This window comes from Lytechinus variegatus, chromosome 5, assembly GCF_018143015.1.
Source record: "Lytechinus variegatus isolate NC3 chromosome 5, Lvar_3.0, whole genome shotgun sequence".
NCBI lineage: Eukaryota > Metazoa > Echinodermata > Echinoidea > Temnopleuroida > Toxopneustidae > Lytechinus > Lytechinus variegatus.
Window position 1 is genome coordinate 38,450,032 of NC_054744.1, and position 18,177 is coordinate 38,468,208.

The 18,177-nt window shown below is 35.8% G+C and overlaps 1 protein-coding gene and 1 pseudogene across 1 annotated transcript; one reads left to right on the forward strand and one right to left on the reverse strand.

Annotated features, from left to right (window-relative positions):
* Positions 1–6,035: 6,035 nt before the first annotated feature.
* On the reverse strand, positions 6,036–9,363 carry LOC121416093 (alpha-(1,3)-fucosyltransferase C-like). Its single transcript, XM_041609550.1, has one exon. It carries the CDS (start codon positions 9,124–9,126, stop codon positions 7,645–7,647), a length of 1,482 nt encoding a protein of 493 aa, XP_041465484.1. The 5' UTR covers positions 9,127–9,363; the 3' UTR covers positions 6,036–7,644.
* Positions 9,364–16,843: 7,480 nt separating this feature from the next.
* On the forward strand, positions 16,844–17,700 carry LOC121416095 (annotated as a pseudogene).
* Positions 17,701–18,177: the final 477 nt, after the last annotated feature.

Here is an 18,177-nt window from a genome sequence, read left to right on the forward strand (position 1 = left end):
AGCGAAGGATAAGATGGGTATCTAGCACCGACCGACATCGACCGCTCAAATAGACTATTTATATCTAGGCAAGCAGCGTCAAGTGTTGACGAAGGATCGGAATCGACAGTCCAGCAGTAAGCCTAGAATTATCATCGCTAAATTCAGCAGATACAATGTAAGGGACGCTATCTACCGCAATCGTATGAAACTTTGTTAAATTAATCATATTTTAGAACAAAGCAATTTGGATATCTTAACTCTCAGTGAAACAAAGTTGGATAGCAATATACATGTATTTGACTCTGAAGTTTCCATATGTGGCTCTGATATTATCAGACTGGACCGAAATAGACATGGTGGGGGTGTCGTTATATATTTGAAAGATAAAATTGTATTTGAAATGCAAGAACATGATATTGGTCGCTTGGAATTAATATGTATTAAGATCGTTATTGAGAAACAAAAGCCTTTTCACCTTGTGACATGGTACAGACCACCAGATTCAAAGAAAGATGTTTTAGATGATTTAATTTGTTACTAAAATATCTTGATTCTCGGTGTCTTGATTTTATCATACTTGGTGATATGAATTGTGATGTATCAAAGAAACCTCAAAATTTTCATACTAAAAAATTATTATCGCTTGCCAGGGATTATAATATGAATCAATATATTTCAAAAGCTACCTTGGTAACTAACACGTCTTCCTCAACTATAGATTTACTATTTTCTTCTAATGATGACATAATTCAATAATTCAATTCTGTGATGTTGCAACAGTTTCATTAAGTGATCATTACATGATTGTTGCACGTTTAGGAAAAACTAAAATGACATTTTCTAAGCACAGTTATGTCACCTATCGTGATTTGAAAAAATGAATTTTTCCTCATTCTGTAAGGAACTGCATGAATGTTCATTGTCTCAGATCCTTTCTGAAAATGATGTAAACACAGCCAATGATAATTTTCTAAATATGTATAATGATATTCTAATAGGTTTGCACCTGTGAAACGTCGTAAGAAAAGTGTTCCATGGATCAATGAACAGATTTTAACAATGATGAAGCTTCTTGATCTTATCTGGTGACCCAGATGTCTGGCGTGAATATAGACTGAACGTAATCAAGTCACGGCAAAGCGCCGTAAATCCAAAAGGGAATATACTTGTATTGAGAACTCTGGCAATAGTGCTGGAATATGGAAAGTGCTGGGTAAAATCCTTCCAAACAAACGTAAAAGTTTGAAATCACTTGATATTGGTGGTAGTATATTGTCAGATTCTGAAGACATCGCAAACTATATGAATGATTATTTTGCAAATATAACCAAAGAACTTAAAGATGGTGCCCAGTTGGCTAAGAAAACGTTTGAACCAACAATCAAACGCTCAACTGTGTTTTCTTTTAATGAAGTTACACAGAACGATATAATAAAGTGTTTTAATGAGATTCCAAAAAATAAGTCTTCAGGATTAAATGGTATACCAACCTGTATCTTAAAAGATTCAGTTTCACCATTGTTACACAGAATAAATTTTTCTCTTAAGCAGGGAATAGTTCCATTAGAATGGAAAATGGCTAGGCTCACGCCATTATTTAAAGGTGGTAACTTATAGGATCCTACTAATTATAGGCAGATTTCCATATTGCCTGTACTGTCGAAAATAATGGAAAAGGTTGTTTTTAAACTAGTATATAAATATGTTTCTGATAATGATATACTTTTTAATAATCAGTTGGGATTTCGCCCCAATTATTCAACAAATACCGCCCTCTTTACAATTACAGAAAATATTCGTAAAGAATTGGATATTGGGCACGCTGTTGGCTTCGTATCGCTTGACCTTCGGAAAGCATTTGATATGGTTCCCACGATATTCTGTTAAGAAAACTTGATCTTCTGGGGTTCGATGAGTCAAGCTTACGATGGTTCCAAAGCTATTTAACTTTAAGAAAACATGTAACAGTTATCAATAATACATTTTCTTCTTATAATACAGTTACATGTGGGATTCCGCAAGGGAGTATAAATGGTCCATTGATGTTTATAATTTTTCATAGATGATATGTTTCTACTGTTGTAAAGTTTAGCAGTATTTCAATGTACGCTGATACCTGTACATACTATTCCTCAGATAATGTTTCTGATTTATGTTCTTGTCTAAATGAAGATTTGGCACGGATTTCACACTGGTTGAAATGTAATGAATTATTACTGGACCCTAAGAAATGTGAATTTATCATATTTGGATCAAGACGTAAATCATTAGCATTTGCAAATGCACAAGTTCAAATTGACGGTGATAAAATCAAGAGTGGAATAGTGTAAATACATTGGCGTTATGCTCAGTGCGCCGCTTAACTGGAATGCACATGTTAAATTCGTTAAGACGAAAGCAACAAAAACCCTGTATTGTTTGAAACGGCTCAGGCCGTACATCAGTCTGAATACTGCTATAATGCTTTACAAATCACCTTTTCAACCACACTTTGATTACTGCTCTATAGTATGGTTCAATGCAGGGAAAGTTTTACTGAAAAAATTAAGTGTTCTTCAAAATCGAGCACTGCGTATGGTCTTAAGAGTTGATTATAGTTACAGTACTAACCTGTTGTATTCTACTCTGAACATTGACAAGATAGAATTGCGATGGAAAAAACAGGCAGTTTCCTTTATATTTAAATTACTTCATGGACTACTTCCATCTTTCTTGTGCTCCAAAATAAGTATAAGAAAAGTAATTATTCTCTTCGAAATTACCAGGGTAGGATTAATCTCGAAAAACCAAAAACAAATTTTATAAGGGACGGTGGTCTCTATATTGGTATTCAATTATTTAATTCCTTACCAAGTAATAACCGTCAATTGCATCAGTTCTCTTTATTTATGAAATCAGTTAATTCCATCTACTTCTAACTCATCTGCAGGGGCGGGGGGGGGGGTTAGAGAATTTCTATGATTTCTCTTTGCACTGCGGTTTTATGCAGGTTTACTTATTGTTTTTCATTTTAATTATGTATGTCTTATATTATGTGTTACTGTAATATTTTATAATACTTTCGTATTGTCTCACTTTTACATGTTTTTTTAATGTTCACAGACTTGCTGAAAAGCAGTCTGCTGTGACTGAATGTAAGTTTTACCGTGATTAAATAAATACAATACAATACGGCCACAACAATAATTATTTGTTTGTGTGCTCTTTTTAAAAACAGTAATGTTAAAACTACAGCGCCGGTGTTTAAAAGAGGACGAACATACTAAGCATTGTACACTGTCTACAGCGTGTCCCACAAAACAATGGTACTGCCATTTTAATTAAGTATAATGCGAAAATGACTAAATCATATTGTATATAATTTTTGTATTCGTAAATAAGAATTTTTTTCATACGACTGGCTTGAATTCCATGCGATATGATTCATCAAACACAGAGATGTGGGCCTTCTTTCAGAAGTCATCGAAAATCTCTCAATCCAAGTTTGGTTATTGCGTTGAATAAAGTAGGCAGTGAAATTACGTCTTCATTCGCTCTTTTTGTTTCCTTTTTAGATTTTCGGCCCACAATTTGTTAACCCTTTGCCCCTGGAATCATGAAAAATACCCTTTTATCGTGAGTTATTTGGTATGTTGATTCCATTTGTGTCATTAATATTGCAGTATAGGATCATCTTCATATCAAATTCAAGATGGCCGCTAACCACCATCTAGAAAAATTTACTTTCCGCAGCACCCCCAGGAAAATATTAGGGGTGCTTCAGCACTCCTAATAACCCCGCTTCCCATTCACGCGGTCTAATATTATGTAACGTTGAAATTGCAGGTTATTCAACACGTGCTAAATTTACATTTACAATTATTGCTATTCGTACCGTCAACATTTGGTTATGTCAAATACTTAACAATATTTACATTATCCCAAATGCATTAAAGTTGTCTATTTGCTCAGTGGTTATCTGCAAAAGGTCGACGCGCGCAAACCTGAACCAACAAGCGAGATCATTCAATATTTAATTCATTAATTACGACTTAACTTCTTAACTTTGACGAATTCGCTTATTTGAAGAATTCGCCTATTAAAAAATAAACAACAAATCAGGTCCATCTCCCCCGAATCCCCCGAAAGAAGATTACTTTAAAAATATCGGCATACACCCGGCTTATGCAATAACGATGAAAAGCAGATGCCTAAAAACTTTTCTTGAAACAATGTTGAAATCATATATCTTATATTATATTATATATATATTATATATATATTATATATATATATATATATATATATATATATATATATATATATATATATATATATATATATATATATATGAGAAATTATACATATACAACAGCTTTGGAAACTCTTGTTTAAATGTTTTGTGAAAGAAATGGAAGAAGAGAATAATGGCAGACGTGGCTTAAATCAAGGTTCCCTAGAACTATCTGTCATTTGGAAAAATTGGTGATGCCGAAAAAAAATTTCTGCCGAGAATCAAACCCGGGCCCCCAGCTGGGAACGCCGGTGCCTGAACCACTAGACCACAGAGACGATGAGCGTAAATTAAGAACGACCAAACTCCATAACTTTTCAATTCGAGTTAATCAAGAAAAATATATGTTCGTGTATCCCAATGAGGATTACTGTTTTCTTAAAATTCATGTCGGGCTTTTTTTAGTGGAATTTCTGGATACAAAGTAATCACAAGATGGGTTCATGTATGAGCAACCATATTGGCCAAGAAAGAGATAGACATGGGTCATTCCTAAGCATATACTAAGTTTTGGATGACATTTTAATTACAATAAATATGCACCAAAAGACGGCCATTGGGGTCCGTCGCATAAAAGTTAATTTTGTGGTAACTTTGCCGTCCGAAGATAATTATCATGGTAAAGCTGATCAATAGTCAATCAAAATCACGAATTCCATGCAAGGTACCACAATAGTAACTGTTATCATGGACCTAGTAGGACCCAGTAGGTCCATGCTGTTATGCAACGGCGACCAGATTCCCTTCATCCTTTCCATTGCTGTATGCATCTCGGAATAAAAAGGTTCCAGAAGGCGCTATATAAACATGATAAATGCCCGTTGTTCTTTTTAGTATGATACTTCAAGTATCCAATCGCAAAAAAAAGAAAGAAAGAAAGAAAGCTGGGTCAAAATTCAAGAATACATTAATGGATAGATGTTTTATTGATTTCACAAAAATATGCATAGGAAGCATTTTGACATGATAATGTAGTAACAAATACACATTTGGCGGTTTTCACACATACTTGGCATAGCATTATGTTATAAAAAATCATATTTTGAAGGATCCAATCTGTCATGAAAATTTTTGCAAGTGCAATTAATCATCTTGGAAAAACAAAAGCCACTGGCAGGTGGCAGTACCATCGTATTTTGATAGGGGAAGAAGACAAAGGTGACGTCATTTTTTAATACGGACATTGTATGATTAAACTAATTGATTAAACAAATAAAAACCCTATTTTAACGACCTTCTGTTCTTTAGGGCGCTAGCTTTTTTTGGGGGGGGTCTCCTGATTGTTCTCGTTTGGTTTTTACTTCTAAAAAACTTTAAGGGGCGGATGCCCCTTCCCCCGCCCCGTGACACCCACCCGCGCCCCGGAGATTTGGTTATATATAAACTTTAATAAATTGAGGTAGCTAAAATTAGCACAGCATATTGGAAAATCTTAGATTTGAGAATAAAAAGGCAGAATTTCAGAAATAGTAAGCAATGAATTTGAACGTGAATCATACTGATATCTTAAACAACTGATAAAAAAGGTCATGTGTCATCAGGTTCGCCTCCTGCGTTACAAGGTGATTTTTGCTTTTTAGTCGTTTTTTTTTAATTAAAAATTCTTCATCTCACTAATCATACAACCTATGATATGGAAAGTGTATATTTTCTAAAAGGAAATTCCTTAATGAATCCAAATATGCATGAAAAAATAACATTAATTGTAAGGCTAAGTGTTATATTGTGTTGGAAAGGAAAAAAATCCATTTCATATTTGCAATCAAAATAATTTGTATACCCCCCCCCCTCCCATGATTAAAAATGATTTAAATTTTTGCGTTGAACAGAGTCAGACCTTTCTTGCAATGTATATTTTATTGGGTTTATTGTTTTAAAAATATTTCAAAATCAACCCCAACTTATGCCAATCTTTTTTTAGGAAAAACATATATAGTGTGTGTCTTATTATTGCCTGCATCACCATTACTTGATTGGCATATATGATGTGTTCATCTGATTGATGGTATATGCAACAAACAGTTTCGAAGAAACTATAGTAACATTAGACCAAATAATGCTTTTAAGACTCTTCACATATTGTTGATTTTAATGTCTCAGACCTGCGTCATGTGACCTTTCAGATCTGCAGCAATTAATTCCAAGAATTCCTTTCATCCTAGAGAATAGTAGAAATCATCTTTCTGTGTTCTTTTACACAAAAGCTACATTGGAATCAAGAATAACTGTGGATAAGATATGTGTCGATGTAGAAGAATTGTTGAGGAAAAAAGAAAAACAGCGACAAATTTTCTATTTCTTTTTTTCAATGGTTTGCCTTGTTTATCAGTGACAATGCCAAACATGTTTTTTTCAATAAATTAACAGTAAAGATGAATATTCTTATCTTCATTTGATATCGAATTTGTGGTTGAGATAAAGTTTTCAAGTTTTCACCAAAATATTAACGTTTCACCTAAAATAACACCAAATCTTCAGAATCCGGCACCTCCCTTGGTGCTTCGTCTTTGAAGATGTGTAACTCTATATTTATCATTGAGCGATGAAACTTCAAGATTATTATTGGCTAATGGATTTAGCTTTAAAATTATACCAAATTTGTTGGCATGGCTCCCTAACCAACAGATGCAACAGCGCCACCTTTTTTGGTAGCGACCTCATGACACATACCAGAAATATTGTTTATCATAATACTATCAGCGATTGTTGCAATCATATACTTCGTTCTGATGAGTCAAATTGCACCCTCTTAATTTTATCCCAAAAATAATAATATATGTATGACAACAATCAAGAAGTAGTCTTATCGTATTTGGAAATTCTGATGACCATTATTACCCGATATAAACAAATTCTACCTTTTATCGGTAACTTGAATTATGGCGTGTTGTGTATATATGATTCACAATATTGCATGCTACTCGTACAACTATACTCCTAAGTTATATGTTCATCCACAAATGCTTAGAAAAAAAAACCTCAAAGTGTAATCTTGAGATGTAAAATGCGGGAACAAACTAACCATGTCGCAGCATTTGTGCATCAAAGGCTTAAACTTAAATATCAAAAATATGTAATTCTCGTTAAATTATTAATTCACTCAAAGACATGAATAAACTCCTTATGAATTTTATCAATACTTTGTTGAGTTCTCCACCTGATCATACCGAAACACGATATTGCCCTCATCATCCGCAATTCCACTTTCTTACTTGTATTCCTTTGAGACTGAGCTTACTTAGTCCTCCTGCAGAAAAAGGCTGCTCATCAGTAATTGAAGAACTCAGACTTTAATGTTTAACCCCATACCGAAGTTGAAATCGAGTCAAGTGGATATGTGTTTACCCAAAGTAACAAACAATAAATCATTATATTCTGTATTACCAGTTCTACCACCTCTGTTCGATTTCAGCTTGCTTTTCCTTTGATCTTCGAACATTGAATCCCAGCACTTTCTTGTCAGCATGAAAATCATCACACTGTCCTAGCCACCAAGAAGCAAAATCTGGAGTCCTTTTCTTCCACGAAGTCTCTGGGTAGAAGAAGACATGGATCAATTTCTTCACTAGATAACATAAATTAAGCCCAGGTTTTTGACCTCGGAACGCTGATGGAGAATGCAAGATGATTTTGCTATCAATTTTCCAATCAAAATATTTCTTGTATCTCGCTTCGTCTTCATCAAGAGCATGAATGTAATCAACAAATGCACTCATGTTGCTGAAATCCTCAAGGAAAATGAAAGAATCCTTCGGAAGTGTCTTCTCGTAGCCTTCACGCGTTGATCCATAGACTATAGGAACGATTCCATTAGAGAGACTATTCTTCCACACTTTCTCCGTGATATAATCCCGACATTCACTATTCTCGAACGAAAGGTAAAACTTATATTGTTGAAGCGTTTCGGTTGTGTTCTTTTGGGGGAGCTGTCCCGCCTTACCACATTTCCCATAGTAATCGACTGAGAGGTGTTTCTGAATCTCATTGATCAACTCCGTCCTTTGCCAATAGTAAGGATTGCAATTACCATTCATCGCTGCTATCAATTTAGTCTTCTTGGGTATTGGAGGAGGTTCTGGGAGAGCCTTTATTTTCTGCAGACTGCCGTATGGGAAAACGATATCAGTGTCTCTCGCATAGGTCATGGTGAGATTGAAAGGGTTTCCTGTTAAACCTGGAGGTACATAGCCCATGTCATGAATAGGACTCTCTTTTGTTGATATGACCCATAGTTGTCCCGGTGGTCGCAAAGCAATCATTTCATTCAAATGTCTATCTCGAAACCCAGGTATGAAGAAAACAACGTCGAAACTCTGCATGAGTTCCTTAGAGGGTTGACCAACAAAACTTGTCTCAAACCTACAGAACTCGCTGAATTCACATCTAAATGGATTCCACTCTCTTGACTGGTTTCCAGGTGCAACGGTACGACAACGAGATGAACAATACTTGGCAACCCTAATAACACATTTAAAGTCGGTGTCTTTCTGTTTTTGTTGAATCTTGTGGAGAAGACTGCTCTCTTCAATTGGTATATCCGATAGGGGTTTTAGATAATCATCAATATTGAATGTTAAGACATCACGTTCAACATTGCTAATACTAAGGGCAAGTCCTTGTATCACTGGTTTAGAGGCACCCTTTAAAGAAATAATTTTGATATTTTCAAAATCATTATCAATTTCATCTCCGGTTTCATCCTTGGAGGAGATGACGAATTGTCGGGTGCCAAATGAATAATAATCCTTCTTTACAGAAATTGTTTTCACCAACTCGTTGTAATGGTATAGCACTGTGAACATAGCGGCGAATGATGAAAGGCTTATTACGAAAAGTATTATCAGACAGAATTTTTGTTCATTGATTGCCATCTTCACAGTCTCCGGTGGTTGTCTGAGTTGTTAAGTTGGTCAAGACCTCTGCATCCCCAGATACTTTGCAGCTAAAGCCTCTCTGTCGCTGTAGGTATTACCTTATCCCGGCATTACGATCCAAAGGTTCGTGTACATGCACACTCGGCCGCTCTATTTTCAAAAGCTATAATAGCGGATAACATGTCCCCTATGAGCAATGTCTTATGCTGAAAATGCACTTTCCTTCGTAAACTGATAATATGGGTCTTCTCCCTTTTATGAATCAATGGACGTTCACCCCCGTGAGCACCGAACCACGAACTGTCCATTGTGTATATGAATAAAACGAATAGCGAATCGAAAGAACTAAACGGAACTCAATAACAACAACAACAACGACAATGACGACGACGACTCAATCGGTATAATAGCAGACGGTTTCGAAGTAATCCAGATTTCTTTATTTTGTAGAGGCGTAGGGGAGAATTAGAGGAAAGTCAATCGTGATATAGAAATTATTAAGTAAGCATTTCTTTTTTTTCATAACAATATCTTCATTTTCTTTGGTTAACTAATATCCATATTAGGCTTCAAAACAAGAAAGCATGACATGAAGTTTTTGTGTAAATATCCACTTGAAAAAAAAAGAAATGATGGTGGAATGGTGCAAATAGGACACAATTCTGGTGTAATCGGACATAAGTGAACTAAAACATTCAAATTGTAAGTTATGAACCACTATATTCTATTTGTGGTTTTGTTAGTAAATAAAGCAATCATTGACCTAAATAATCGAGCACGTAGTACACTTTATTTTGGAAAAAAACAAGAAATTATCCCTAAAATCGATGATCATAGGCTTGTGAGGCTAGTTCATGTTTTTCTCTCATTGCTAGACCTGCAAATTTTTATTTCATTATTCATTTTATTTATCCGGTTCAAACATAAATAAATGTACATGATACAAAGGAACAAGGATCAAACTGAACATGTTTACAATAATTACAACTTACAAAAAAGACTTCTGAACATCAAACAAATAAATAAATGTAAATGCATTCAATGAGGAAACGACTAATAACCTATTAAAGAAAATCAGTATAAGAGCAAAATTATTATAGAAGTTATCAAATCAAATATCGATAGGGGCGTGTAGATGCATTTTGAAATTGCTTTGTCAAAAAAAAAATCCGAAATGTTGTCTACTAAAAGTGTTAGCCACTTATGAACCTTTAAAAAAAATAGCTTCGCGCGGGGGGGTGAACGTTTGGACCAGAATAGGGGTGGATAAAGACCCCTTTTTGACTGGGGAGGGGCAAAAAAGCCATCCGCAGCCATCGTAGCCAGCTTTTCGGAATGAGAGGGGAGGGGCACACACTTATTTCACATTGTGTATGCATATATACAAATGTGGATTGAGCTTTCCACAATAAGGGGAGGGGATTTCATTCACATTTCCCCGATCGGCTGCTCATAGCTGATATTTTTCTTTGAAGATGTAGTCCGAAAAGTGACTTCTTAGCTATATTCTTACAAACAAGATAATTTTATATCATAATCCCTGATTTAATACACTCTAAAAATGAAGTGCTAATTCAGCTCTTAAAGAGCGTGTATAGTGACTGCACTTCGGAGTGCTGATTTTTCTCGTTCAAATTCGAACTAGACAAATCAGCACTCGGAAGTGCAGTCACTATACACGATCTTTAAGAGCTGAATTAGCACTTCATTTTTTAGAGTGTATAATGCGAACGCGGGAAGTGAACATTCTAATAGTCAGGGGCCTTAGGCCTTAAATTTGAAGTTTTGGGGACAGAGTTTACAAAAGCACCAAACTTTCCCTATGTCACTATTAGGTCAATAGCTTCATTTTTTCCCACAGAACATGGTGTTGAAAATTGCATCTTCATGCAAAAATATGCTAATTTATGCAAATTAACAGTATTTTATGCATGAAGTCATATGCCATTAGGAATCAATTAATATTTTTTTTTAAAATAAGATACCAAACTTTAGGAAAGTCTCTATCAGGTCAATAGCTTTAATTTTTCCCACAGAACCTGGTGCTGAAAATTGCAACTTTGCAAATATATGCTAATTTATGTAAATTAGCAGTAATTTATGCATGAAGCCATATGCCAATAGGAATTAATTAATAAAAGTAAATAAAGAGATACCAAACCAAAGAAAGTCTCTTTTAGGTCAATAGCTTTAAATTTCCTTATCAAACATGATATTGAAATCATGTTTTTATGCAAAAATATGTTAATTTATGTAAATTAGCAGTTTATTTATGCATGAATAGTAAAAATTAGTAAAAAGGAATAAAACGAAACCAAACTTAAAGAAAATCTCTATCAGATCCATAGATTTAATTTTCCCTATCAAACGTGCTATTGAAAATCCCGTCTTCATGCAAAATATGCTAATTTATGTAAATTAGCAATTATTTTATATGTGTAAATTAGTCCCATTCCAGTGGATTTAACAGTGGGAAAGCGGCCAAACTGTTGAAGTACCTCTATCACTCAGTTCAAATCTGTATGCTTTTGAAAATCCTGTTTCCATGCAAAAGTGTGTTATATCATGTAAATTAACAATAATTTATGCATGAAGCTGCATTCCATTGACTAATATTACATAAAGCCGTATGCCAACCAGAACAGTGGCAAAAATTGAGCCAGAGCGGCCAGAATCTAGCCGAATTTAGCCCGAATCCTCCGATTTTCGCCAAATGACGACCTGAATAACGACCCGAATCGAACGATTATGCCCGAATTTGCAGAGTACGCCACAGAATTTCCCGAAAATGTGCCAGATTCTTTCGAAATGGGTTATAATTTACCGATTCGGCAGCTTTTTGGATGCCATATTTCTAATTTCTGGCCAATTCATCTCATTCGTCTATATTCTTCTTTGTATTCGAGTAATGATTCGTACGATATGGGGAGGGGGGGGGGCAAGAGTCGGACCTTTAATTACTCTACGACTGATACGAATCGAGTCTTCCCAAAATACCCCAAAATGCCTCCAAAAATCCAACCGAATTCCATCGGAATACATCCCGAATGTAGCCCGAATGGAATTTGTTGTGGTCACATTCGGGAATAGTCTGGAGGGTATTCGGCTGGTTTTGAACATTTCAAAATGAGCTGAATTTTTCAGCGAATGTTCCCGAATTTTCTTGCATTTTATACGAAGGCAAAACAGAATATTCCTGAAACCACCAGAATACGTGTATATGGATGGATTCGCAGATGATTCGGTTCCGTTCTAACCCTAGCTTTAAGCAAAGGGTTACACCAAAACCAAATTCTCCCGAACAAAGTCGGATCAATTCTGCCCAAAATGGCCTGGATTTATTCATCTCGGATTCGGGGAGCTCCCGGAATCGCTTCGGAAGGATCCGGGACTATTCAACGGAAACATTCGTGGAGAGCTTGTCTTGAAAATTTTAAAACCAGCCGAATATCCTCCAACATACTCCAGAATGTGGCCAAGACACATTTTTCGATCCACATTTGGGATGTATTTGGATGGAATTCGGTTGAATTAATTTTGGGGAGGCATTTGGACAATTATTTTGGGAAGTCGATAGCTCTGATTCGGGACCTATTCCAGACAGATTCGACTCTGATTTGGCCTAAAATTGATTGGGAGAATTTGGTCTTAGTGTTACCTTAGCTTTAGAGAAAGAAATCAATTCATAAACCAATAAAGAAAAATCACTGAAATTATTCAAGTCACCTTCAATCAAGGGACAACAGAAAAAGAAGAAGGATCAGGTCTCTTTGCTCAAATTTTATGTGTCCCTGTTCTAAAAAAAAAAATGTACATAGTTGTCAGAGGGGCAGACATGGACAGCTTTTTCTGCCATGAGAACCATCCATATACCCTCCTCTTTCTGACAGGGGAAAACTCTATACTTGGGAAAGAAATCTGACCTCTTGAATTGCTTTGAAAAGAAAGATGAAATACTGTTTATCTTTTCCATATGATTTCGGGTGTTTTTTTTAATTGTGAAAGGGGTATGCACAGGATTTATAATTTGCATAAATTTGCATTTAAAAAATGATGCTCTCCTCTGGTCGCATAGAAAGTCACCATAATGAATGAATTGTGTAAGAGTGTCTCATATGCATAGTGTTGTGCTTGTCCCTCGGTTTAAAACCTCAAAATAGGATAGTTGATGAGTTTTACACATATTTGCATAAATTTTGCATAAATTTGCATTAACATTGAAAATTGATTCTTATTCAGGAGCTGTACAGAAATCAATCTAGATTTGATGTCCCGTCAAAATAAATCCCAAATACCCCCATCCCCCAGAAAAAAAGAAAAGAAATATGTTTCTATAGAAACGTTTAGGTCTGTACTATACATATACAGTAATTCACAGTGAATAGTGTGATGTTGCATAATTTTGCATAAATTAGCCCTATGAAAAAGGATTCCAGTCATTGATATCGAGGCATCCTATCAAGAATTAATGTTTTTGGTACCAGTGACACATGTGGACAAAAATTGTGATTTTGACAATTCTATATGTCGATATATGGTAATACATGAGTTTCTACATGCATGTGATTTGCATATAATTTGCATAAATTAACCTTAAATTCATACTCACCAATTTTATAAAAATCAACCTGCAGTTAAATGTTTAGCAAAATAAGACCCAAATACACAAAAATTGGGCATTTGAAAATTATTTTTAGTGAGATATGGTGAATTATGAGTTTTTTGCATAAAATTTGCATAAATTAGCATTTTAAAATAGGGTGCCCTTCACCGATTTCAGGGCACCCTATCTAGAATTAATGCTTTTGATACCAGGGACCCACATGCAAAAAATGGCGCTTTTGTAAATCCTGTCCCCCCAAAATGCTAAGGCCCCTGACTATAACAAATGTTTGTGATAATGAACAAGACGCGTATATGGAGCTAACTCATTACTTCGACCGCGAAGTGAGAGCTGAAATTTTTGTCAACCTGTCATAAAGAGGGATTTTTTTCAGAAGTTTGTCAGAATAAAATACAGAAGTAGGCCTATGCATAATTACCAATGAAAATGTGAGCACGCAGCGTCAGCTAAAAAGTTTTGACGATCAGACCTGAAAAGGAATATTTTGAGAAGTTCATGGAATACATGAATAGAATAAGTACTTAAAACAAACCTTATTTCATTTTCGGATTAACGAACCTTATTTCGTTTTCGGACTAACGGACCTTATTTCGTTTTCGGACTAACGAACCTTCGGAATTGCGAACCTTATTTCGTTTTCTGATTAACGAACCTTCGAAATTACGAACCTTCGGAATAACGGGGCAGAAGACGGACAGTCAACCTGTCCGAAACGTCGAGTCTCTCTACTACTCACCATCTCTACTCGCCGACTCAAGCCAGCATCTCCTCATCAGCTCTACTACTCAAGCTGTTTTCACTCAACATTCCTTCTGGTTTACAGTCCTTTTCAGGACTATTTTCAAGAAAGAATACTCTACTCTCAAATCTCCGCTTTCTCGCCTATCCACTTCTTCTCTTCTTCTATCCACTGTTTCTATAACACTCCACATGGTGTACCGTAAACCACTTCAGCAATTGTACATGCCACCATGCAAACCTTCAAACAACATCTATATATAGCTGATTTCAGTTATTTAACTTTTAAAGTATTTGAATTATTTCTTAAAAATCCAAAGTCCCAAACCTCGGAAGTTCATTCATTAAAGGTCAAGTCCACCCTAGAGAACAGTTGAATTAAATAAATTGAGAAAAATCAAACATGAATAACGCTGAAAACTTCATCAATCGGATGTAAAATAAGAAAATTATGACATTTTAAAGTTTCGCTTATTTTTCACAAAAACAGTTTTATGCTCAACTCAGTGATATGCAAATGAGAGAGTTGATGATGTCACTCATTCACTATTTCTTTAGGTGTTTATTGTTTGAATTATACAATATTTCTAGTTTTAGAATTTGACTAGGACCTCCTTTCCTGAACCACAAAATGTTAAAATAATGGAATTCCACGCGTTCAGGGAGGAATGAAACTTCGTTTCACATGACAATGACGAGAAAATAAAAATGGTTCATATTTCATATAATAAAATACAAAAGAAATAGTGAGTGAGTGATGTCATCGATCCCCTCATTTACATACCGAACGGGATGTGCATATAAAGTACGTCTTAAGAGGACTGTACTCAACGGAAGAAGAAGAAGAACTGTTATGTGAAATTACGCGAGAAACTTTAAAATATAATAACTTTCTTATTTTACATCCGATTTTGATGAAATTTTCAGTGATATGCTTGTTTGATTTTTTTTTTGGGGGGGTAGACTTGTCCTTTAAGAACGAATTTTTATACTTTTGAGTATGAGAGGGCTCAAAATATGAAGAAATCGAAGCATCTTTTTAATAGGATAATTTTCATAGCTTGCTATTCTTTTTTATACAAGTTGGTTGTTGACCATTATTGTATTTATTTATTTAATCCTGATGCATTGTATCGGCTTTATTCACTGTCTTGCCATAGGAAATAGAGTACTCATCTTGCTCATTTTGATCATTTTTTTACAGATAAACGCATCGCAGAAGTTGCATGTTAAATATATCACGGACGACACCATGTGATATCAGAACAATTACTTCGCCTTTTTATGTTCCTTAATTTAAAATTTAATACAATTAGCATTTTCCACAATGCCAAAACATGAGGTCATGATAACTTAATCGGCCAATAAACTACAAATCGCTGAAGGTAATTATTTTTCGTCATGTTCGTAGAGAGAAATTTGTTGGCATAGGCCTACTAACAATACTATTAAAGTCTTGGTTATTAGGGCCTACATAATTATGAACATTATAATACAGAATTTGGGACTGCGATTTTCTAGTTTTGAAAGCTTTTCACTTTTTTTAATATGAAAATTACTTAGATCTCTGCCACCTTCCCTGTCTGTGAAAAGAATTTTCCATTCATAATGATAAATGAATATCTAGCGTTTCATAAACTGATATTTGAAATGGCGTGGGTGCCATTTCTCGAAAGTTTTCAGCCCTGATAAATTGATTTTCTCCGACAGTTATTCAAGAAACAGTCAGAGGCTAGTGCCTTTCAGCCCATCAAAACCAAGGATTTCAGTGAAATTGTCAACACTGACAATCTAGTCGGACTTTCATGAAATGCCCCCCTGACATGGAGAATTGAAGCTAACGACGCGTAACATAATATATTATGTCCTGTTGTCGATGGCGGATGACGAGCCTTATTTTGGTTATTTCAAGGTGATAAAAGAAGAGTCCATGAGGATTAAGAGATTATGGATCGTCAATCTATTGTTCGAACCAGACTGTGGTGATTTTATTGATAATAAGGTCATGGGCACGAATAATGGCGTAAAACTTTATATCGCTTAATCAGGGTCGGTGATCCGTACATAAATGAACAGATGAGTGATCAGGATTCCATTGGCGTAGACTGACAAAACTGAGAAGAAAAAGAAGACGTCGCGGTGGAAGTGCATTCGCTATCACTTTTACAACCATTTGGAAACTGTCGAATGAGCTAAATCCTTGGATCCAGTTTGACTCTCTTATTCTATGTAGTTCACTCGACTAACCTGATATCGTCATTATTGAATGTACCTTGCATCCCAGTCCCCGGTTGTCTACTTCACTGGATCAACCTGACACAGCATCGGAAAATTATGATGCGACTAGATTGTTTGGTAAGCAAGACTCTCGAGACCCTAAATTGTTTGTTCTAAAATAGGTTACATTCAACTTGACACCAACAGGCGTCATGATGGGGATGGGATACAAAAATAGCTTTAACATCGCACTTGCTGTGTCGTTTTTAACCCTTACTGCATTCTTTTACTGTACAAGCAACTTGCATAGTCTGGTCAGAGTCGTATACCACGAACTCTTACACGAAGAAAATGATTTAGAAAGCAATGATGAGAGAGGTAATAATTTCAATAAATCCGACATTGTGCATGTTGTTCCTTTAAAACGTGCAACGCCAGCGATAATCAACCGACTTAGTAATGGTGTTATAAGTGTAGAACATGATGTATTAACTTTTAAACCAGAAGATATTCTGAAATCACTCTCGGATGTACCTTTTGAAGAAAGTCGCCTCGTCCACAAGATTCAGAAAAAGCAGAAATACTCCGACTTCGATTGTGTCATCAGGATTACCAAGTATTGCTCCTCCCGTTGTGATCATTTAGTACAGGGCAAGCATTCGACAGAATGGACGAGGTTAGATGTGACGTCAGTGCGTCTTGTCAGGTCGAAACACGTTTAGTTGGTAATCTGACTTATGAGCTCATGCAGACAATCGATGTTGTTTTCTTCACTCCTGCACATTCAACTCTTCATCTGATGCACTTGATATCTTTGCGTCCACCAGGACAACTCTGGATCTTATACTCCAGAGAGAGCCCTCATCATAACCACCAGTATGCACCTCAAGGTTTAACCGGAAACCCTTTCAATCTTACTATGACCTTAGTCCAGATTGGACCTTGTTGCTTGGAAATGCCCTTTCCCAAAAGCTAACATAGAGGGCACACGTCTCCCAATCTCTAATCAGCGACAATCCACTCATCTAAGATGAGTGGATTGTCGCTGATTAGAGATTGAGAGACGTGTGCCCTCTATGTTAGCTTTTGGGAAAGGGCACTTCCAAACAACAAGGTCCAATCTGGACTACTATGACCTACGCCAGAGACTCTGATAGACTGTGGGATGGACAAGGAAAATGTCTCTAGTTTTTCATTTCCGTGGGGCGGCAAATACAACCACGGTTCTTGGACATGATAATATGTAAAATATTATGAGTGAATACATACAACATGTTGCCATCGGTAAATTCTGCTCCTGACCTCAAAATTAAAATAAAATAATAATATGCAAAATCGTACCATTGACTCGACAAATACCTGGGGGTGACAGTGACTACAGATCTGCGTTGCAATCTTCACTGCCAGGACATCAGGAGAAAGGCTAGTCGTACACTGGGCCTCATCCGCAGAACTCTATCACCGTGTTC